The sequence below is a fragment of the Oxyura jamaicensis genome, chromosome 3 (assembly GCF_011077185.1).
Source record: "Oxyura jamaicensis isolate SHBP4307 breed ruddy duck chromosome 3, BPBGC_Ojam_1.0, whole genome shotgun sequence".
NCBI lineage: Eukaryota > Metazoa > Chordata > Aves > Anseriformes > Anatidae > Oxyura > Oxyura jamaicensis.
Window position 1 is genome coordinate 90,606,547 of NC_048895.1, and position 25,127 is coordinate 90,631,673.

General features: G+C 40.1%; 1 protein-coding gene across 1 annotated transcript in view; it reads left to right on the forward strand.

Annotated features, from left to right (window-relative positions):
* Window positions 1-25,127, forward strand: part of EYS (eyes shut homolog) — an 883,205-nt gene that overhangs the window by 414,194 nt on the left and 443,884 nt on the right. The window contains exon 23 of the mRNA XM_035323172.1: window positions 21,635-21,894. Within this exon, the coding sequence (XP_035179063.1) occupies window positions 21,635-21,894 (260 nt within the window). The remainder of the gene's footprint in view (window positions 1-21,634; window positions 21,895-25,127) is intronic.

A 25,127-nucleotide genomic window follows, 5' to 3' on the forward strand; every position in this document is an offset into this window, starting at 1 on the left:
GCCACCTACTGTGATGTCAGCTCAGTGTACGCTGTCACCCGCCCTATAAAAGGGGCTGCTCTGTGTCTGGCAGCGTCTTGCCAAGCTTCTCGCTCCTGCAGTTCAAGGAGACTTGGAGTAGCCAGGGTGCAGAGAAATCAGGCAGGAACTGCCAGCCTTTGAGCGGTGCTCTGCGCAAGCCAAAGGATGGATGGAATGTTCTGTATGGGACGGAGGAAGAAGTCTGAAGAAGTGGAAGACCTCGACGGCCAACCCCCCGTAAATGTCTGAGACTGGATGGAACCTGGCTGGGGAGGAAGAGAAAATTCATCCAAGAGGTGGATGACCTTGATGGACAACCCCCCTATAAGCATCAGAAGATGAATGATGCAGAAATGGCATTGGACTCACTGACTACCTTTTTGTGGACCATCAGGTGGTGGGTTGACATTAACAAAATGCTGGCAGTTTGGGGCATAGAAGTCAGAAGTCATCCCTCCATCATGTTACATAGTCATGATACCAATAGGAAAAGACAGTGACTTTTTTCCATTTCTGCAACTGCTGTTCTGGGCAATAACAAAAATGCTGCTACCACAAAATAATACTCTTTGAGTGAGGGAGTGAGAAAACTACAATGGAGAGAAATAAGAGAGGCAGTGAACGGAAGAATACAGCAGAAAGTTTTCAAGACAGACTTCAGTACCTCGTTATTTGTAATCTAAACCTGTTACAATGCTCACTTGTTGCATGTGATATTAAACTCCATTTTGTTTGTTCTCTTGCTGTCTTCATTTAACAGTTCTCTAAAAGCATGTTGCCTTCTATTTTTTAGAAAATGTAAGTAAAATAGGAAGTTTAATCGAAAAATGATGCTGACACCAAAAAATGGCCCATTAGAAATGAATGGGGAAAATGATCTGTTACTGTTAGCTGCAAATCAGATGTTTCATGCATTGGCAGTGTCTAATGCATGCAGAAAGTAAAATTTAGAAAAGGATCATGGGCATTGCTGTTGCCATATACTGTTGAACCATGTAGAATGGATAACAAGGAGTTCTGCATTACAGGAGAGAATGTAGATCACCATTCTCTTTATTAATAAAGTCTTTTTCCTTTAAATTTTCTTTTTAAAAAAAGTTGTTAACATCTACTTGTTGTACTTGTTAGGATAGACTTGAAAGAAAGGAACTGTGGTGAGACACCCCCAGACAGCAGAGGGAGGGGATCTAGGAGATGAGGAGGAATGGAAACAGGTCCTTCCTTGATGTTGCAGGCAACACCCTTCTCTACCAGCCCAGCCTCCCCAGGTGCCCATACACAACAAGTTTGAGGCCATGGAGATTGAGACCTGTGGGTGAGAATGTATTAAATAGTCTATCCAGGAGGCTGCCTAGGGCAAGGAAGTAGATGCCATGCCTTAGGATGGCCTCCACTAAGAAAGAAAGAAGGGTGGTTGTTGTAGGTGACTCTTGTCTAAGGGGAACTGAGGGCCCTATTTGTTGACCTGACCCTACCTGTAGGGAGGTCTGCTGTCTCCCTAGGGTCAGGGACATTGACAGAAAGTTTCTTAACCTGGTTCACCCCTCCGACTACTATCCTTGTTTGATAGTCCAGGCTGGCGGAGAGGATACTGAAGAGAGAAGCCTGAAGGCTATCAAATGGGACTTTAGGGCACTGGGATGGTTAGTGGATGGAGCAGGAGTAATGAGGGGTACAGAGAGGACTTGGAGAGCTCACCTGATAAACAGGTGGCTCAGAGGCTGGTGCTAACACAGATTTTTTTTTTTTTTTTTGACCACATTGTGCTTTACTTGGCACCTGGCCTGCGAAGTACAGATGGGTTCCACCTGTCTCCAAGGGGAAAATAGACACTAGAAGAGGAGCTGGCAGTGCTCATTGAGAGGGCTTTAAAGTAAGTAGGAAGGGGACTGGCGAGGGAATAAGGCTTGTTAGAGGTTTGACAGGGAGAACAATGTCAGGGCTGGGGGAGCAGGCAATGGCCCAACTGAAGTGCATCTACACTAACGCACACAGCATGGGCAACACAGAAGGGGTGGTGGTGTGGCTCTCTGTATTAGAGAGTGTTTTGATGTTGTGGAACTTGTGGCTGAGACTGGGAATGATAAGGTTGAGTCCCTATGGGTTAGGATCAGCGGGAAGGCCAACGAGGTAAGCATTGTGGTGGGGGTCTGTTACAGACCCCCAAACCAGGGTGAGGAATTTTACAGGCAGCTGGCAAAAGCTGCGAAATCGTAAGCTCCTGTCCTGGTGGGGGACTTCAACTTTCTCAACTTTCCAGACATATCCTGGACATGCATTACAGCTCAGAGGAAGCAGTCTAGGTTTCTGGAGAGCATGGAAGATAGCTTCCTGACACAGCTGGTTAGTGAGCCTACCAGGGGAGGTGCCCTGCTGGACCTTCTGTCTATTAGCAGAGAAGGACTGGTGAGAGATGTGGTGGTCGGGAGTTATCTTGGGCAGAGTGACCACGAAATGGTAGAGTTCTCTATTCTTGGTGAAGTCAGGAAGGGGTTCAGTAAAACTGCTGTCTTGGACTTCCGGAGGGCTGACTTTGAGCTGTTCAGGAAACTGGTTGGCAGAGTCCCTTGGGAGGCAGTTCTGAAGGGTAGAGGAGTCCAGGAAGGCTGGGCACTCCTCAAGAAGGAAATCTTAATGGCTCAGGAGCGGTCTGTCCCCACGTGCTGAAAGACCAGCTGGCATGGAAGAAGACTGGCTTGACCAAACAGGGAGTTGTGGGTAGAGTTCAGAAAAAAAAAGAGGGTTTATGATCTTTGGAAAAGAGGGCGGGCCACTCAGAAGGATTATAAGGATGTTGTAAGGATGTGTAGGGACAGAATTAGAAAGGCCAAAGCTCATCTGGAGCTCAATCTAACTCCTGCTGTTAAAGATAACAGAAAATGTTTTTATAAATACATTAACACGAAAAGGAGGACTAAGGAGAATCTCCATCCTTTACTGGATGCGGGGGGAAACTTAGTAACGAGAGATGAGGAAAAGGCTGAGGTGCTTAACGCCTTCTTTGCCTCGGTCTTTAGTGGCAAGACCAGTAGTTCTCTGGATACCCAATACCCTGAGTTGGTGGAATGGGGTGGGGAGCAGGATGTCGCCCCCACAATCCACGAGGAAATGGTTGGCAACCTGCTACAGCACTTGGATATATGCAAGTCGATGGGGCCAGATGGGATCCACCCAAGGGTACTGAAAGAACTGGCAGAGGAGCTGGCCAAGCCGCTTTCCATCATTTATCGGCAGTCCTGGCTACTGGGGGAGGTCCCAGTCGACTGGCGGGTATCAAATGTGATGCCCATCTACAAGAAGGGCCGGAAGGTTGACCTGAGAATCTATAGGCTTGTTAGTTTGACCTCAGTGCCAGGGAAGCTCATGGAGTGGATTGTCTTGAGTGTCATCCTGCGGCACTTGCAGGGCAAGCAGGCGATCAGGCCTAGTCAGCATGGGTTTATGAAGGGCAGGTCCTGCTTGACGAACCTGATCTCCTTCTATGACAAGGTGACACGCTTAGTGGATGAGGGAAAGGCTGTGGATGTGGTGTACCTTGACTTCAGCAAGGCTTTTGACGCTGTTTCCCACAGCATTCTCCTCGAGAAACTGGCTGCTCTTGGCTTGGACTCGCGTACACTTTGTTGGGTCAGAAACTGGATGGGTAGCTGGGCCCAAAGAGTTGTGGTGAATGGAGTCAAATCCAGTTGGAGGCTGGTCATTAGTGGAGTCCCGCAGGGCTCAGTACTGGGGCCAGTTCTCTTTAGTATCTTTATCGATGATCTAGATGAGGGGATCGAGTGCACCCTCAGCAAGTTTGCAGACGACACCAAGTTAGGTGCGTGTGTCGATCTGCTTGAGGGTAGGAAGGCTCTGCAGGAGGATCTGGAGAGGCTGGACCGATGGGCCGAGGCCAATGGTATGAAGTTCAACAAGGCCAAGTGCCGGGTCCTGCACCTGGGGCCCAACAACCCCGAACAGAGCTACAGGCTGGGAGATGTGTGGTTAGAAAGCTGCCTGGCAGAGAAGGACCTGGGAGTGATGGTTGACAGTCGGCTGAATATGAGCCAGCAGTGTGCTCAGGCGGCCAAGAAGGCCAGCAGCATCCTGGCTTGTATAAGAAACAGTGTGGCCAGCAGGTCCAGGGAAGTGATTGTGCCCCTGTACTCGGCTCTGGTGAGGCCGCACCTCGAGTACTGTGTTCAGTTTTGGGCCCCTCGCTACAAGAAGGACATCGAGGTGCTCGAGCGAGTCCAGAGAAGGGCTACGAAGCTGGTGAAGGGTCTGGAGAACAAGTCTTATGAGGAGCGGCTGAGGGAGCTGGGACTGTTTAGCCTGGAGAAGAGGAGGCTCAGGGGCAACCTAATCACCCTCTACAGGTACCTGAAAGGCGGCTGTAGTGAGGTGGGGGTTGGTCTATTCTCCCACGTGCCTGGTGACAGGACGAGGGGGAATGGGCTTAAGTTGCACCAGGGGAGGTTTAGATTGGATGATAGGAAGAACTTCTTTACTGAAAGGGTTGTTAGTCACTGGAATAGGCTGCCCAGGAAAGTGGTGGAGTCACCATCCCTGGAAGTCTTTAAAAGACGTTTAGATGTAGAGCATAGGGATATGGTTTAGTGGAGGACTTGTTAGTGTTAGGTCAGAGGTTGGACTCGGTGATCTTGGAGGTCACTTCCAACCTAGATGATTTGATTCTGTGACAGTTTCATAGGTATCGTTGATTTTATCTTGCTTCTTAATGCAATTTTAAAGCAGTTAAGAATCAAAAATTTCATAATTGTCGGTTTTAATACCAAGACTTAATGGAACCCGTATTTATTTTGTAGTGAAATAATTTTACAGCCAAAACAAAAAAAAAAAAAAAGGTTTCATCTTAAATTACGAGACTTTTTAATCTTTTGAATTAGAGAAAGATTTATTGAGTTGACAACCACAGTTTTATTTTACTAAGAATATTAGCTATTACAAGGCTGTTTTGCTGCATTTACTCTGTTTTGTGAGACTGGGGGGAGGGATGAAACTTTGACTATTTTAGTTACGTGAAGCAATTCAGTAGTGAAATATTACCTAGCTCATACAGTATTGATTTCAATCAGTGGTTCTCAAATTCTTAGATGAGTAGATTATACTTCTGTTTTCAGGTCACTGGGGTGAAGAAGATAATGTGAAAAATAATTTTGCAAGACTATTAACAGAATAGGATATAGTCTAGCATATGTAAAACTGGCAGTATATGGCCTACAGCTGATGGACTAAAAAGAGTTTTCTCTGTTTAAAAAGTGATGAAAGAAATATCAGCCATTTCTTTAAACAATTATTTTTTTTTGTGTGCGCTAGCAATTACACACTTAAAGATGTATGCTTGGAAAAAGGAAATACTCAAGTAAAGCAATTACATCTTTGAAACGAGTAATTATATGTGATAGAACAATATTAAATATATGCACATGCATAAACTAAGAAACGGTCCTCATATAAGTAAATTGTACACAGTGCATAATTAGAAAATCGGCATTGTCTCCTCCACTACTACTTTCTACAGGTAATTGAATTTTCATTAATAGTCATCTTGGTTTAGCCTGGGATTTAAACTCTTGTTGTCTTAGATCAATAGAAGTATTATAGGAAAATTTATTTAGACTACAATTACAGATAGTACACTATTTAGAGCTCCTCTATAAAGCACCACTCACCACAACAAGCAGACTAATGCAGGATCTGTAATTACCACATTTACTTCCACCAAATGCCAGTTTGGATGCGTGAAAAAAAAAATTACCACAGTGAAAAGAAGCCTTTATCTTTGAAGGTCACAAGCAGAGAAAAGGGAGCACAAATATGAAAGTCACACCTCTCCATGAGCATCCATAAGTATTGTTATGCATGTCTCTTGGTTTGTTCATTCTGTATCGGGAATGGGCAGTCATAAAATTTTCATAGGTTTGCTCTATTGAAATAACTCAGTGAGACAGCCTGAGTAGAAAGCTGGATTGTTTATATTGCAGTAGATATCAAAGATAGATAAAGGCATAACTGACTCTCAGAGACCAATTTAAAATCATTTTTGTTGTTTGTTTTCATAGTTTTATATCAGAACAATAATATTTTTTAAGGAAAAAGCAATTTTTGAAAGTCTTGTTACCAGGACATGGCAAAATGAGTTTTGTTTTGTAACAGCCTGTAGAAGGGAATTCTCTGCCACCTATACTGACTTCAGCATTTGAGCAACATATACCTGTATATGTGTGTATACCTACATATACTTACACATGCTATATATATTTGAACATTGTGAAATGGCTGAGTTAAAAATGCTTACTTTTGCTCTTTTGCTACTGCTTACGTGCTTAGAAGTTGTAGCACTACTTTATAAAATACTATAAAATCATAATCTTTACTTAAAATTGTTCTTAGGAAAACTTAAGTAAGGTTTATTTTAGGCGATCTTTGGTAAATGTTGTGGCAAAATGTAATCTTACTGCCTCAGCTCTTGTTCGGAAGTTAGTCATACAGGATTAGGTGAACGGTAAGAGATAATAATTTGACGTATTAGCTTAGATCATTAATGAAGATGAAATTTACTAAAACAGCTTTTCTTATCCTGATAAAAGTGTCTCCTAAATTCTTTTGGACTGCCAGTATTGATGACAAACTGTCATTTCCAAATATTTCATATAGGCTACTTCGCAAATCTGAATTTATAATGTTGAAATTAGCATTGTATGAGTTGTTCACATGCTAAATGACTCACCACATAAACTTTGATGAATATTTAGGTACTGACAAATTTTGAAAATACTTGATTAGTGCTATTAAAATGTATAAACATGGGTATTACACTGTTAAGCATTGTCCTGATGACCTGATGTATTCTGCTACAGAAATGCCACAGCTATCCTTGGTTATCAGTAGTTTACAGACACCTAATTGATTCTAGGCATGATGTGTCCAATGTACTCTGTATTTCGAATTTTGGGGCAAAAAAATAACATAGGTCATTTGAGACATGTTTCCTTATGCAGTTGCTTTCAATCCTGGAATTGATAGTGAGCAAAGATGGTTTCTTCTGTGATACACCATCTTGGAGCTTGTGTAGACCCACAGCAGAGAACAAGAGACAATCCTTTAAGTAGCTGGAAAAAAAACAGGCATAGAACACTGAAAAAAGCTGATAAAGACATCTTGCTTAAATGGCACAAGCGTATTCAGAGTTCAGAAACAGAAACATGGAGAAGGGACGTGGTTTTTTGTCTCATCAGTATAAATCATTCAAATTGTTATGCAGAGGTAATTTGCATAGATGTTTGAATTGCTGTACGTTATGTTCAGTTATTAATTTTTCATGTCAGATTTTCTAAATATCTCAGTAACCTATCTTCAGGGTAATATTCAGTATCACTGTTTCTTCGTAAAACTTGAAGTTGCAGCATGCCATCTACCACATAATGTTGTTGTGCTAGTTATTGCTAATAAGGATTAGCAATTGTAATTAACTTGGTCTTCCTTCATTGCCCATGGTAAAAAGAAGAGACCAAGGAAGATCTCTTTTACTCCCCTGGAGAAAAAGGTACCTTATGCTGTCAGCACTCTACCTGAGGAGTTAACGTTTCATTTTGGTACTCAGTGCCATCTCTGTACACTAGGTGAAAAGCTTTGAGGTCAGTTGGCAGACCATCTGTTGCATTGCTAAATGTTCCCAATCTGAATGCCTCTCCTGCAGAGGGGCTCTTTCCTGCTCTCAGGTGACAACTTGTATTTTTTTCAGTGTAGCATGCTTCTTCTTTTCATGTGTGCTAAAATACAGTAAGTTACCTGTAACTGAGAAAATATCAGAGGATCACTAGACTGAAAAGAGGCATTGAGATAATTTCCAGAATCAAATAGATGCCTCATGCTGAAGGCTAGCAGAAAGTAAGAGATTTCTAAGCTGGAAATAAAGCCAAAGATACCAATTTTAATAGGTGCAGCAATAAACCCAGTACTGCCAGGTTTTTCATGAAATGCTTGTATTAAATTATGATGGAGGAGCACAAGCAAGCAGGCAGCAAGGGACATGGAAACCTTTTGTTCTGGAATCCTTCAAAGATGGAGAGTTTACCAAATAGCTGATTTTTACAACATGTGAGCTCTAATGTTATGTAATGTCAGCCTCTTGGGTACAGCATAGCAACTGATGTCCTCTGGTTCTTGAAGGAGTGAAATAGTATTTCTGTCTTTTCTGCCAAAGAGAATCAGTACCATCCAAGATGCTGGAGGTAGATGCTTTACTTATTTTTCACCATAACATCTATTTACTGATGCTGTGTTTTCGCAAAGAGGTTTTTGCTCTGGCAGACTCAGTCTGACTCAAGTTATTTTGTTGTTGTAAAGATTGTTGTTGCAGTGCGGGATGAAGGACATAAAGACAAAGAATGTAGCTCTTCTTTCTTTTACCATTTTATCAGGAACAAAAGGAAGTCTAAAGCAGCTTGAAGTAATAGATTATGTTACTCAGAAGTGCAACTTAATACGCCAGAACGCATAGACAACACAGATGGGGTCCACGGTAAATCAGAGAATTAGCATTGCAGCTCAGAAAATTAATTTTATATACTTAACACAAATTCAGTCAGATCTTTCTACTCTGTATTGTGTGCTATCTACCTTAGCTGCATTCCAAAGTCTTCAGGGCATCTTCTGTGATGCCCTTCCCATGTAGGTCAGAGACTGTAGGAGAGGGAAGTTCCTTTTTTTTTCTTCTAGTAATTTTTTAAATGATCTTAAACACATTAAGTGGTTCCAAACCTGTAGAGCAAATGGGGGGTGGGGAGAAGTGCCCTCAAAACATTCTTTTTCTTTTTTTTTTTTTTTTTTTTTTCAATTTTATTGCATTCCTCCTACATCTAAAGTAGGTGTTTTAGGAAATGAGACTGCAGGCATTTTAGTAATTGTTTTCTGTTTGATCATGGTCTGTAATTAAGACTGATGTCAAGCCATACTGTATTTACTGGTACCTGGCCATATGACATAAAAGACAGTAATAATGCTCAGTTTTACTTGTATTTTTCCATCTTTCTTCTTTTTTTAAAAAAAAGAAAGTACTTAAAGTATTAAAAGTATTCAGTGTTTGTGCTTTTTGGAACACATTCTTTCTAATGAGACTTCCCCCTACTGTTAGTTTTGCTGGGAACTTCATTATTGTAACAATTTCCAACTGAAACAGAAAATAATTTAATTTCATCTAGCTTTGTAGATAGGAATATTTGTTGCAAAGATCTTTCTCAAGATAAATAGCGTGATTGATACAAGGAGGAACTGTGCATTCCATATATCTGTGGTCCAGTAGACTGGAAGCAGCATCCAATCCAATGGTGTAAGATTTGTCTTGTATTTTGATATGCAGAAAATGAAAAAAGGAAATAGATGTATGCTTAATTTTAAAATTTAGCTTCATTAAAAAAAATGGGAGTTGAATGTTGAAAGATCATTTTTACGACATAATTGCTTCCTAAAACAGAAATCTGTGCACTACAGTTGAACTAGAGTTTCAAATAAAAGCTGACATACATCTTGCGGTCTCCTTGAGCAGTGTTACATTGTGATTGCCTTAACTCATTGCTTCAAGTAGAGGAGGATTAAGGAAGAAATAACTGGAAAACAAGCGAATACAACTTGATCTATTTGTTCCTCTAAAACATCTTTTTTCCTTGTGTCATATCACTGAATACCCAGAATATTAGGAATAAATTTTATCTATTGTTACCAAAAGAAATAATGGGAGCAGAGGATTATGGGAGCCAAAGAACACAGAAGAGAGAAAATACATCCTAAAAAAAATATAGAAAGGACAAGGATAAAAAGGCTGAAGCAATTAAGCTGGAAGGGAATGAAAACTACCTAAGCCCTCTGAAGTTTTTCTGTACACATCAAACATTCAAAAAGCACACTTATACACTATTACGGTAGCAGAAACATAATCTTTTTATCTCTCTTTCCAGCAGTTTACCTCCCAAATCCTTTTCCTCCAGTTCTGGGTCAATATCCACTTTATTTCCAGCTTTGAGAACAAGCTTGAAGGGGTTCAGCATACTTTATTTGCAGGTTTTATTTATTTATTTGTATTGTACTTCATGTTTTCTGTGTAAAAGGGTTAATCCTGATTTCTAATTCAGAAACCTACAAGCAGAAAAAAGACATTTCAAACTGTCTTCTGAAGGAGAAAATACAAATATCTTTTGCATGCCTCAGGAAGACATTTTTAAATTACAGGTCTAGCTTTTGAAAACTGTAAAAAACAAGGAGAAATCTAGCGCTTGTTACAGAGCTTTCTGGTTATGATATAATTTGAATGCAGTGAATATTAGAAGTTACATGTCTCACGTAGTTGAGTTTTAATTCTGCTTTTCTTTAGACAGCCATAATTTTTGTGTCATGCTCAGCAATACAAAAGACTAAATAAATACATTTATTATGGTTATAATTTGTAAAATTATAAAAGCTATGATTCACATATTGGGGAAAAAATAAAAATTTGTTATCAGTTCTATGAGAAATTTGTGTAATTCTGTACCGGGCTGCCTTTTTAGTGGAGGAATATATTCCCGTGCCTCTCAAATTCCATGGATTTGTGGCATGTCAAACTGAAGAAGATAACAGTTTAAAAAACAAAAACGTATAATTCAGTTTTCAAAAGTACCTGAATTATTTAGACTGCTACATAATGTTTGCAAATCTGAGTTTGGTTCAGATAGTTCTTTGTGTGTCTGGGGTATCCTAAGTTTATAAGCTGCTTCCTATGTAGCTAGTGAAGATAAACAGGCAGAGCTTCTCCCGTGTTTAATGTTAGATTTACACCTACTCTTTTTCCTCACAGATTGTCTCCATTTGTGCCACACTGTGGAAGCCTGGCCTTTGGCCCCTGTTCTCCCTTCATTGTCATCCCAGCATGGACTGGGACGTCCAGAACAGGCAGTGCAAAGGCTTAGTTTCTGTTGCATAGGCACAACCGGTGAGACTATAACGTACTCATCCCCATTTATCATTTTTTAAATGGGACTAACATGTTGATTTGCACAGGGAGGTGCAGTTTTATTATGATGCCAGTATGAAAGGCACTCAAACACTGTCATGTAGTGCTCAGAATGTCCTAGGCTGGAGATAAGGCTATAAGGAAAGAGAGGTTAGTACGTATAATCTGAGGTCCCATGGTGTGCTACGCAGCATCAAATGGACCTCCAGTCAGAGCGCAGTGTGCCGTGTGTGCAGAACCAGTCTATGGAAAAGTTAGCCTAGTTTTGTGATTCAGATTACTACATTTTATTATTATTATTTTTTACATGGAAACAACCCTATTAATCATTTCTACCATCAAATAGAAAGGACATTCACATGAGAACTTGTTGCTGCAATCTTACATAAAGAAAGGCAAGGACACACAGCTGGTGCAGCCTCGTGGACTGGACTTCTCTGTTAACCAGCAAAGTTTGCCTTGTGGTCAAGAGATAAGTACAGCACAAAGCAGACCAGAAGGCTGAGCTCTAGATGCCGTATAGCACAACACAGAACGCACCAACTCAGGTTAACTGTTACTTAGATCACTGATATCTTGAATGTGCAATGGTATTCCAGTCAGAATTACTGCACATACCTTTGCAGTGGTGTGCTATGTGTTTTTTGGTGGAGTTCTTGAAATTTTCCCTCATTAGGTATAACATCAGCTGTAGAACTGATAGAACTGTAAAACTTGGATTAGTTTCCTACTGCCTAACTAACTCAGAGTGCTCAGTATTACTCACATTTACACTGAACGTCAGTGGATAATCACCAGCAATATGTGGTTCCTTATAGATAATGGCAATGACTACTGGGATTAAACCCTAGCTTGTATTCATTCAGTGCTTTGTATTTAATGTTGGTGATTAAATAATAAACAAAGTGGCAGTTGAGTTATATCAATAGTTTGGAAGTATTCAAAATAAATAACAGATTGTTTTTCAAGTAGTAGAATTAACTTAAGAAACACATTTACTTGCATAGTGTTCAACAGCCTTGGAACAGTACAGGCCCAGAGAAAGAGTGAAAATTATTTCAGCCAGTTTGACCAAGTATCTTAGGACATACTTGGTGTGAATTTTATTGTAGGCTTCTTTTACAGATGAATTGTATGTCTGAGGTACAGCAGCAGCAAGATGCATTGTATTTACAGTTCACGCACTCTATTATCATCTTAGTATTGCATGTATTTTACATTCCATGATAGAAACTTGTCAGAAGCCTAGAACTATGAGGTGCACAATCAAAAGTTTCTATGTTGTTACCTGGTACTACTCCCCAGGTATTTTACATATTCCTTCATAGCACCTGGTTCAAGTTCAACTTGAAGAGTGCAGATGGTGCCTCTGCTTCCCATAAGCTGACATCTACATTTGTTATATTAAGAAATTTTAGATGTATGTGTTCTAGAGGTAACAGTTCTATTTTCCTTAATTTCAGTTTCCCATCATTATTCCAACAACTGAAAAAGGCAAATAGAATCTTTTATAATTTAATTGCTGAATTGATATTTACCTATCAGTTTTGTGAAAGACAAATTTCTCTTCACTCACCTATTGATTCATCCTTTGCAGAGAAGTGAGAGGGGAAGAGGTGGTATTTCTTATGTGGCCACTTTGTTGCTGTATACCTTTACACAGTTTGGAAAGATATTTATTGCTTGGTTGTGACAGATATTAGGGAATTGAAGGTATTGGGGAATCAGAACCATTGGGTAATGGATGAGCTCATATGGATGAGCTTCTTGACTTTTTTTTTCCTGTGTTTAATCTTTTTATTGAACTTAATCGCTGAAAAAATAAATCAAACCAAGCTAATGTTTATTTCACTGGTATTGAAACTTCCATTGCCAGATTGACAGCCTGAAGGAGCTGAACTATTTTATTGACTAACAAAGGAATGGTAGTTTAATACTGCTTCCTTCCCTGAATTGAGGAGGTGAAAGGTCAGTCACTATGCTCAGACTGATAATTCAGTTTACAAACAGCGGTGATGACTAATGGCCTTACAATAATGAAGGGTGTCCTAGTATTTCTCAAAGCCTGATGTCTGACCTACTGACATGTGTTCTGGGTCTGGCTGGGATGTTAACTTTCCCTGCAGCAGCCCATACAGTGCTGCGCTCTGCACTTGTAGCTAGAACAGCAGTGGTATCACACCAGTGTTGTGTCTGCTGCTGAGAAGTGCTGGCACAGCATCAGGACTCTCTCTGACCCTCCTAGGGGGTGGGCAAAAAGTGAGAAAGAAACATCAGCAGGGCAGCTGACCTAAACCAACCAAAGGGATATTCCATACCATATGATGTCACACTCAGCAATAAAAGGTGGAAAAAGGAAGAAGAGGGGAGGGGTGGGCTCTCGTTGCAAAAACGTCTGTCCTCCTCCCGAACACCGGCTACGTGCGTTGAGGCCCTGCTTCAAGGACGTGGTCAAGCATCGCTCATTTGTGGAAAGTAGAGAGTAATTTCTTTCCTCTGCATTTCCACATAGCCTTTACTTGTTTTGTTTAGTTTTTCCCTTTTCCCCTTTCCCTTTTTTCCCTTTAGTTGAATTGTTTAATTAATAATAATATTTCCTTAATTATATATATATATATATTTATTTTTTTTTTCCCCTCTTTAATTAAATCATCCTTATCTCAACCCGTGAGTTGTTCTTTCCTTTACTTCTTCCCCTCCTCATCTGAGGAGGGGGAGTGAGAGAGCGGTTGTGGTATTCAACTGCCTAGCACGGTAAAACCACCACAACATGCTATTGTTGGTTGTGACGGCACCTAAACACATATGGAATTTATCTAAATGGCTATGCAATATATGTATTTTTACTCTATTTCTAACTTGAGTTCTAACTGAATAACTTACGAGTTTCTCAGGACAAATGCAAGCAGGAAGACAGACCATTCCTAAAACAAAAAATAGTGGTCCCATAAGCTGCGATACTGGCATATTTTCACAGTGCTCAACACTCCTTATAACAGCTAGGTAGACCTTTGGGATAGGTTGTACATGTGCACTGAGCTGTATGATTCAGTTCACGTGCCTGAAGTAGAAAGCATTGGTGTGGAAAAGATCTTGTTACTCACAGTAACCAGAAGCTTTCTGGCATGCATCAGAAAAGGGCAACAAGAGCACTGCTCTACCCCACTCCTGCTATTTATGAAGATACTGTAAAGATTATTGTATGTTCTGTGTTACAAGTACATTTAAAATACTAATTACTTTTGCAATACTGAACAGAGTAAGCAACTAGTTTCATAAAAACTGCTAACAACCACTATGTTTTTTCCACTATGTTTTTTCATGCTGTGTTGGAGCAGACTCAGTTACAGACTGCTCTATTTTTTAATTTTCTTTTTCCATTTTCTTTCAACCTTGTGCTAATGCTGTGTACCAGTAAAGCCTATGTTGACCTCTAAGATGGTTCCCTCTCATGATCTGCAGCTGAGTCCCTTCTGAGCCACAGTCTCTGAGGAAGATTCCGGAGAGACTTTGTCCTGCCTCCTTTGAAAGCACTAGAGCAATGCTTATTCACACATTTCTTTTTCACCAAAACCTGACAGTTTTGCATGTCAGAGTGTATGTCATAGAATGACAGAATGGTTTGAGTTGGAAGGGACCTTAAAGACCATCTTGTTCCAACCCCCCTGCCATTGGCAGATACACCTCCCACCAGACCAGGTCCCCATCCAGCCTGGCCTTGAACACCTCCAGGGATGGGGCATCCACAGCTTCTCTGGGTAACGTGTACCAGTGCCTCACCACCCTCAAGGTAAAGAATTTCTTCCTAATATCTAATCTAAACCTACCCTCTTCTAGTTTAAAGGTATTACACCTTGTCCTATCACTACACTCCCTAACAAAGAGTCCCTCCCCAGCTTCCGTGCAGGCCCCCTTTAGGTACTGGAAGGCCACTATAAGGTCTCCCTGGAGCATTCTCTTCTCTAGGTTGAACATCCCCAACCCCTTCAGCATGTCTTTGTAGGAGAGATGTTTCAGTCTTTGATAATCTTCATGGCCCTGTTCTGAAGTTGTTCTAATAGGTCCATGTCCTTCTTGTGCTGGACAAGTCCCAGAGCTGAACACAGTGCTCCAGGTGGGGTCTCACAAGAGCAGAGCAGAGGGTGAGAATCACCTCCCTTGACCTGCTGGCTATGCTTTTGATTAAGCCCAGGATATGGTTGGCTTTCTGGGCTGTGAGCACACATTGCTGGCTTTTTTTTTGTCCACCAAAACCCCCAAGTTGTTCTTCTCAGAGCTACTCTCAATTTGCCACCCAGCCTGTATTTGTGGTTGGGATTGCCCATATCCAGGAATAGGATGTGTCACTTGATCTTACTTCACGTGGGTCCGCTTCTGAAGCCTATCAGTGTCTGCCTGAATGGCATCCCTTCCCACCAGTGTGTCAATCACACCATTCAGCTCGGTGTTGTCCACAAGCTCTCTGAGGGTGCTCTCAATGTAACTGTCCATACAAGTGACAAAGATGTTAAACAGTGCCAGTCCCAATACCAACCCCTGAGGGACACCAGTCGTCGCTGGACTCCACCTGGATAGGGAGCTATTGACTGCAACTCTTTGAATGCACCCATCCAGCCAATTCCTTGCCCACCAAGTGGTCTACCCGTCATATCTATGTCTCTCCAGTTTGGAGATGAGAACGTTTTATGGGACAGTATCAAATGCTTTGCACAAGTCTGGGTAGATAATGTCAGTTTTCTTCCCCACTGATGAGAAAAGTGACAGTGAGCATTTCATACAACTTTAAAAAAAAAGAAATGATTTTCTGTAGAAAGTGCAGGGAATGTAGGCACTAACGATGCTGATTGCTCTTGAGGATTTGAGGCGGTAAAATGTGTACTATAAAAATACACTAAAAAAATGCCTTTTGATTCTCTGTACATTCCCACTGTGGCATCTTGATTGAAAAAGGCTTTACTTGTATATAAATAATGCCACTCCCCACACCCATCCATACACCCACATGAGCTTTTGGTGAGCAGAGGCAGGCAGATACTTCTCAAGCTGCTGCTACGGTTGTGTTTGCTACAGAGCAGGTATCGGTTTCCTTACTGCACGCTGCAGTTGTTTGTGATCACCAGTCTAACTCAGCCTTCCCAGTCTTTGCTGCAGTGCACTCAAGCAAATGGGAAAGGCCAGGAAGTACCTGCTCCCTGCACAGTAGTGTGGAACAGAAATGCTGCATAATGGAGGGAATACATAGATAAGAATTTATTGGTAGTCCAATGAAAGTTTAACAGTCTAATGGTCAAAATTACCCAATGCAGAAAATCTCATACAGGAAAGCCAGCAGCTGTCAATACATTTTCTCTGTGTTATGATCACACTCCCGGTGTCTGGAGGTCTTTGCTAAGAGAAAAAGCCTTAGGTATATGGTTGGGATTTTATCATTCTCAGTCTTGAGCTGTGTCGTTGGGATTATTTTTAAGTCTCCCTGTAAAAATCCTGCTTCTTTCTCCTGGGTGGCCAGCTGAAGGCTCCTATTGCCCCCATCCCTCAGCTCCATGCCCACAGAGGGCTGCTGTTTGTCAGGCAGTGACTGGCCCCAGAAGGGTCCAAGAGCCGAAGCTCATGCAGGGCAGGCAGCAGTCAGTGGGCCCCAGCACAGGGGTTAAACCTGTGAAACCCAGTTCTAGCCAATGCAATTAGTTTAACGGTTTGCAATGGAGAGCTTTAGGAAGAAAGCAGAGTGAGGAGGAATATGAAAGTAAGGGTAAAGAGAGGCTCAAGATGGAATTCAAAGGACAGTAGGAGAGGTGTGAGAATTTAAAAACGGTTAGGAGTGACATGAGAAGGGAGAACTAGTAGCACCAGAAGAGTGCTGATAAACTCTTAACGGGGCTCTTAGAGATAGAAGCTGAAGGAGTATGTCAGGTGGGTCATACAGCTGTCTGAGGAACAAAGAGTTGTTTAAACTTTCAGAGAAGAAAAAAATGTTTGTGGAGGATAGAGGAGAGAGAAAAATGAATATTTGAAGCTTTTGCAGTGACTGGAAATGTATGTCTGGAGCTTTGTGCTGGGTGTTAGTGAATGGTATTCCAAATTCAAAGTCGTGCCTGTATGGAAAGCAAGCTCTCATTTTACTACTTCAGACAATCCAATAGCCTCTAGCCTACAAGGAATAAATTTGTCAGTGAGCACTGCACATGAAAATGCTGTTAGCTGATGTGATTCAGTACACTAGAGAATACAGACTTGCAGTAAATGGACCATTATTGCATGTGCTGTATAGCTAACAGGCTGACCTAAACTTCACTGAACATCCTGCCCTTTCTGATCAAGATCCTATCAAATAAAAAAGCAGGTGAATGATGGGCACAGTTTATCTGTGGGTTCGGCTCAGGATTTCAGTAGCTTTGACTGAACCAGTAAGGAAAAAACAGTACTACTGTAGGTGGTTTTTTGTTCTTTTTTTTTTTTTTTTTCCCATCATGCATATAGCATTTTGTTTTCTAGAAGTATCCATGACAAAGGCAAGTGCTTTGATTGATAGTTTTTGAATATAGTACAAAATGCAGGGGGCTAAAATGCCAGTTTTTTTTTTTTTTTTTTTTTTTTCCTGCTGTAAGACATCTGAAAGCAAAAATGGTTCCTTCTGAAATGTGTTTTGCACAGGTATAATCGTCTGCGTTACCTCTTTTGTCAAGATTTGGCATTTTTCCAGAGCTTCTAGCTGAGGTAGGTAGGAATGAGCACACCAGTGTGTTTTTCTAATTGATAGAAAGCCACTTTAGAATTCTGAGATTCAAAATAGATCGTGGTTCCTGTTGGTGTGCTGAAAAGATGGCTTTGCTTCAGAGTGGCTCTTAGTAATGTGTTTAAGTAACTGATGGAAGGGAAGGGAAATGATGGAGCCAGGCTCTTCTAAGTGTTACCCAGTGACATGACAAGAGGCAGTGGAAACAAGCTGAAGTAAATGAAATTTCACTTAATCACAATTAATAAAAAATCACAAAATGTTTTTTATTGTGAAGGTGGTCAGACACTGGAACATGTTGCCTAGAGTGGTTGTGAACTCTCCCATCCGTGGAGATACTCAAAACCCAGCTGTGTACAGACCTGAGCAACCTGCTGTAGTTGACCCTCATTTGAGTGTGTGGGGGTATAGCTCTTCCAACATCATCTGCTCTGTGATTTCTGAGACTCTTAATTATGATTTGATTCCTTAAATAAGTAATATTTTATAGAGAAGACGAGACTAGACCAGGCTAGCTCAGTTGGAAGGGACCTTCAAAGATGGTCAAGTCCAACTGCCTGACCACTTTAGGGCTAACCAAAAGTTAAAGCACATCAATGAGAGCAGTATTCAAATGTTTTTTGAACTCTGACAGGCATGGGCTTCCTTGCTATGAAGCCTGTTCCTGTGTCTGACCACCTTCACAGTAAAGAAATGTTTTCTTTTATGTAGCCTGAGCCTCCCCTGGCACAGCTTTGTGCTGTTCCCTTGCATCGTGTTATAGTTACCAGGGAGCAGAAACCGGCACCTCCCTCTTCACTTCCCCTCAGGAAGCTGCAGAGAGCAGTGAGGTTGCCTCTCAACGTCATTTTCTCCAGTCTAGACAACCCAAATGTCCTCAGCCTCTCCTCATATGATGTGCCTTCCAGCTCTTTTATGAGCTTTGTTGTTCTCTTCTGGACACTTTTAAGTATCTTGGCATTCCTTTTTTTTTTTATGGTGGATTCCAGGACTGCTTACAGTATTCAGGGCGAGCCCTCACCAATTCTACATGTAATGGGAGAATCACCTCTTTTTACCATCTTGCTATGTTGTATTTAATGCACCCCAAAAACTCGGAAAGTAGTTAAGTAAGGCAAGTGATACCAAAGTAATTCATTGGAATGTGAGAAATAAAAGGGAAGGTTTCAAACTAGTGAGAACCAAATAATTTGATGTTTACAGACTTTTGGGACCTTTATTATCAGTTTTTTTCTAACTAATTTTCATGACTACGGCTTGCAATTTTTAGCTTTGAGATATCTATGGAAAGTTAAAATATTATACTTAGAGAAGCTGATCTCTGGGTTAGAGGAATTCTACACATAAGTCACAATCACAGCACCGTGCAGGTATATATTATTGTTTGAGTGAATAATTTAAAGGAATTACGCATGATTTGATTTTGTAATATCAGGTATTTGAATTCAGTTATTTAAAAGGAAGTTTTTAATACAGCCTCCGGAAGAAGGCAAGCTAGTTAAAATTATTTTTTTTAATCAAATCTTCTGTTGTTAAATCTGTGGTGTGTACTTCCTCTTTCTGAAGATGGTCTAAATTACTCGGATTGAGAGAAGCTTGTGCTGTTTAAAATACTGTTTTAATAAGTCAACAAGTTATTTTCAACATTTTTTTTGCTTTTTTATGTCAATTTTTTTCTTAGAACGGATAGTAAAATATAGAGCAGAAAGAATACAGCAATGGATACCACGATTTTTGATGTATTTGATGGCTTATCTTCTCATAGCTGTTTTTGAAAGTGACACAGGAGTATACAATTAGGGAATGAAAGCATAAGATGTAATTTGCTTAATCGCATAACATTAATAAGTCATGTTTTCATAGTTGTTCCGGAAATGTATGGCATGCTTTATTGAGTGATGGGCTATGTTTTTATTTCAAATTTTGATTTTTTTTCACAAATGCCAACATTCTTATAAGAAAGGTCTCAAAAAAACTTGGGCCTCAGAATTTGCGACTTGATAATGTAGGAATAAAGATAGTAATTTTGTTTGTTCTTAAGACAAAATGTAGAAGGTATTTTCCAGGTTGGAGTATTTTCTTCCTGTGTTTAGCCTCTTTCCTGCATTGTTTCTTCGTGAGTTTAGCAGATGATAGAATTGTTTCACGTGTCCAAAGTAACTTATATCTAAAAGACCAAGTAATTTCCCAGGTAACAGCAGTTCTTCATACCTAAAGGGATGTTGATTAGTATGTGCACAGAATAGTTTTTATTTGTATAACTTGCAGTTGTAGTTTGCTTTTAAAAAACCTGGCATAATCTAAAGACCAAATATCAGCAAATAAATTCAAAAAAGGTTATAATTTTCCAAACAGTTCAAGAGTAAACACAGAGTTGGATGCAGAACATCTCCCATATTTGCATTTTTCTCTTTAAAAGCTATGTTAAAACTTCGATGATATTTGCTAGCACTCGTAAAACTTTTTATCTGAGTTTAGAAGTTTGTAAAAAGGACTTTTTCTTCCCATGAATAACACATGGTAACCTGATTTTGAATCCCTATTGCTAAAAGAGTCCAGACTTCCAATTATAAAGTTTCTTAGTAATAACTACTTGATGTGGCATAGAAATCGTACCCATAAACCAATCACAGAGAAAATCAACTCCAGAGAAAACACGCACTGTGTTTGTTGTAAAGGGTTCAAGTTCTTTTGTGTGGCAAGCAGTACCCATGCTCTACAGAACAGAGCTGCATAATTCTATTGATTCTGCATTGAATGTCCTATGTATTGTTTAAGAAAAAATCCCCTTATCAGAGTAGAACTGTTCAGCCATATTTGAACGGTTTAATGCCTGGAAACAACATCAATCAAACCAGGAAAGATCTGCTGTTAATCTTTCATATTGTCTGTTACACTGCAAAACAGTGGCAAGTAAATGTTGAATTCAGTGCTATCTTCAGTGAAAGTAATAAGAATGAATACTTTTCAAAGTGCATAGTCTTCATGAATTACAATGGTTTGTCTCAAAAATATACTAAAAAGTTAATGAAATTAGTGAGAAAACCTTGTAGAACAAGAACGCTTTAAATAATGTTTTAACTTAGAAGGGCATTGCATTCATATTACCTGCCCTTGGACAAATTTCACTTCAACAATTAAATATCCTCAGATCATATTTAAATATTTAGGCAGCGAGTAGCTGAATCCATTAGGTAGGTATGTAGAGTGTGGAACACACCCTTCTTATATTGCAGTTAATGACAAAGTTACCTCTGCAAATTTTGAAATCATCAGCAAATTGTAATATTTGTTTGAAATTTTAATCCTTGTCATATTCATGTTGTAAATAGAAACAGATATTTATGTAGTTCATGAAAGTAAATTCTCTACAATCAGATGTAATGTGGGGTTTGGCTCATTTTTTTCTCTCCTGTGTTGTCAGTATCACTCCTTCACACAAGCACACAAAAAAGAAGCATCCTGTAAAGAGGATTCATCTTAAACACTAAAGTACCTAGAGATTTCACACATGAAAAGATGTTTTTCTAACCCTAAATCTTGAAGAGCCTTGAATTCCAGATTTGATAATTACTGTTGTTGTTTAACGGCTTAGAAAAGATACCCAGATGTTTCTGTCAGCATTAAATAAACCACATATAATTCCAAGTGGATAAATCCTGATATTCAGAATAAGTAATCCTGTCTTCACACAAAGAAACTGGTGGAGAAGAACTTAAATGTGGCTTGTATTTGTAGAGTAAACTGATGCAATTGGCAGAAAAAAAAGTTATGGACAGAAAAATTATTGCGTATTTGTTTAGTGTTGTTTGTTTAATTGAAGTAGTTAGAATTGATTGGGATAAGTTGTTGGTTTTCATTCTTTTTTTCATTCTCATTTTTTTCAGGTGCTCGTGTACAGCAGGGTGGACAGGGCCAGACTGCAGTGTAGATATAAATGAATGTGATTCTGAACCATGCTTGAATGGAGCCACCTGCTATGAATCTGTTAAGCAGGGACAGTTTGTATGCATTTGTCCTCCATTTTATACTGGTGACTTTTGCCATCAGCGCTTCAGTCCCTGTGAGCTGCCTTACAATCCTTGCATAAACAACTCAACGTGCTTGGCACAAGTCAATGGAAATCCATTGTGCATTTGCAAAACAGGTAAGAACTGGTGTCTTCAATGTTTTCTACACTGTGCTGCAGAGTAGTTGCAGGTATATGTTGAATTTAATGCTATCTTCAATGAAAGCAACAAGAATGTCTATCTTTCAAAGCACATAAAGCCTTCATGAATTACAGCAGGTTTATCAGTTACGATGAAAGACTGGTAGTGTAGTTGTTGTTTTGCCTAATATTAATTTATTATATTGCAATAGTTAGTAAATCTATGGCCGTTCAGATTCCAGCATTCAGAATTACTATTTTTGAGTCAATTGTTATAAAAACATAGACATCAGCCTGGCCAGCAGAGCTGACAGACTAAATTGACAAAATAGGCAGAAATAGACAGAATACATGCATATTGTTAAAAGTACAAAAATTGGACCAAGTTGGAAATGCAGTCTCTTCCTGCTGAGGTGTCAGGAAGGCCTAGGACATCAGGGGAGTAATGTTCCTCTTACTGATGGAAAAAAGCAGATTGCTGTCCGTCTTCCTGTGCAACAAGTAAAATCACAACAGGCACTTAAAGCTTTCCTGGGCCATGGCTTAAAAACTACAATTTCTCCATCAGTGTACAAGAACTTGTAAGGTGGAACGGAGCAACAGTTTAACTGCAAAATACCTCTATAAAATCCAGCATAGGAATTGAAGAATACATTAGCTAACAAAAGCTGAAGCAAAATCAGCACTACTGAATTTGGAATTTGGGTAGGATTTTGAAGTCATTGCTTTTATATATAAAAGTGGTGGGGGTATAGGAGTGTCTTAAGGGCCAAAGATAGCAAAACAGTAATTTCAGTGTACACCACAACAGTATTACTCATCTTACTGTTTACTGGGTTGCAAAGATACAGAGATAAGATGTAGAAGTCAGCATTATTTATAGCTTAGGATTTTTATTACTAAGGTTACTGTAAATTGCTGAGTTAAAAAAAGTCATTGTGAAGGTATGTGAGCTGCTTATTGAGTGCTATTATGATATTGAACTTCATGACAACAAATAGAAAAAAGCTTTTAATACAGTGTGTTTGATTCTGAAGCCTTTTTCAAAAATGATCTGTAAAGAGTTCAAATCTTTTCTTAACATCTACCAGAAAAGTCTTTCGAAAGATATTTGTGCATAGTTTCTCAAGAATGCAAAAACCTTGCAGCCAAGATTCTGAAGGAACTTTGAATGAATCTTCAAGGGTTCTTGAAACTTGCAGCTAGGAATCTTAACACATCTTCAGGGAACTAGCAGAAGAGTAAAGTGCATAGCTAACAAATCTCGGAAAGCTGAAAATGTCTCAGTATTGAAAAGGGATAAAAGGCATAATTCATGAAACAAGTTAGTCATTAATGCTCAAAAAAAAAAAGTCACTTATTAAGGAGTATCAAAACAGGAAGTATAGTAAAATATAAAATCTAATTGAAGGCATTTTATGGAGATAGATTTTTATCGGTTGTCTTCTTTTCCGATTCTGGTTTTGTCTGCCACGTGCATCACTTTCTCTCCTGGTAAGCTTGTCACGATTACAGACCAGATTACAAAGGGTAATCACAACTGACATGGTTGGAATATTCCAAGATACCTGACTTAGTACCAAATGACATATTGATTAAAGACCTTACATGATATGTAGTTAACAGTCCAGTCATTAGGTGTTTTGACTCTGGTTTATCAAGAGTTGCAAAATGCAGCAGTATATGAAAAGATCTAAATGAACCATGTGGTTGTTGGTACAACTTCCATAGAATAAAAAAAATGCTATTTAATATTTGTGTCAACTGACTAGACAATTTCATAAACACAGTAAATGTGCACTGTATTAGCCTTCTGTGGTCATTTTTTGGTAGTGCACGGGCTGCAGGGATGGCCTCTGTGAGCACAGCCCAGCAGCTGCCCCATGTCAGATCAGAGCCAGCTCCAGACAGGTCCAAAAGGGACCCACTGCTGGCCAGAGCCGAGCCAGGGAGCGACGCTGGGTAGGCCTCTGGGAGAGCAGATAGAAGAAAGGGGAAAAAAAACCACTGCTGCACAACAGCAGCAGGGAGAGAGGAGTGAGAAGCAGCCCTGCACATCCCAAGATCAGTGCAAAAGGAAGGCAGGAAGTGCTCCAGGCACGTTGCAGAAGTTCCCCTGCGGCCTGTGGAGAGGCCGCTGGTGGAGCAGGCTGTCCCCCTGCAGCCCATGGGTCCCACATGGAGCAGATCTCCACGCTGCAGCCCGTGGAGGAGCCCCCGGTGGAGTAGGGGCAAAGAGTGACTGTGAAGGAGCGGCAGAGATGAAGTGTGCGTTAAGGACTGACTGCAATCCCCATTCCCTGTTCCCCTGCCCTGCTCGGTGTGTGGAGGTGGAAGAGGGTGAACGGGGAAGAACATGTTTTTAGCTCGTTTTTAGTTTTTTACTCTTCTAGTCTTAATAGCCAAAGGCAATAAATTACATAAATCTTCCTTATGCTGAGTCTGTTTTTCCTGTGACGGTAATTCGTGTGTAATCTTCCTGTCCTTATCTCAACCTACGAGTTTTTTTTTCATTGTATTTTCTCCTTCTATTCTGGTGAGGTGGGGGAATGGGAGCAGCATGGTGGTGCTTAGCTACCCATTGGTGTTAAACCACCACCTGCATATGAAACAAACATTGGTTCAGCTGACGGTGAAGTGGGCTGCTTGAGAGAGTGCTTGATATAATACTCAAACAATGAGTCAAACAATATACTATGTGTTTTGATGCAGTATGAAGTACTGTATCTAAAAATATAAAGACTTCATAGCTGTGTGTTATGATTATTATATCTGTACTGCTTGCAAACATTCGTCAGTGTTTCACAATGAGAAGCCAAGTACAATCCATGATTCTTTGCTGGTGTGTAAATCAGTGGAAAGCTTATAGAGAAAGAATGCAGTTTGTCCTTTATGTTGCCTCTGAAGGTAAATTTTGTGGTATTTCTCTGAAATGGATTAAGGAAATGAACATGACCATAATAATAACAGCAAATGTGTAGCTACACTGTGCATTGCAGATCATACAGAGCTGAGACCCACAGTAGCCATTTCCAGTATTTCAGAGAAGCTGAAGGAGCAGTAGGGTCTATCCCAACTTAAGCAACAGGTTTTAATGCTTCATCCATTGATACTGTTGGCAAAACTACCACAGGACATTGGAATTTCTGTAAAAATTAAAGTGGATAACTACTTTGTGAAAAAGATCCTATTGGAAACTTTCATAATACCAATGAGATTCCATTCCTATC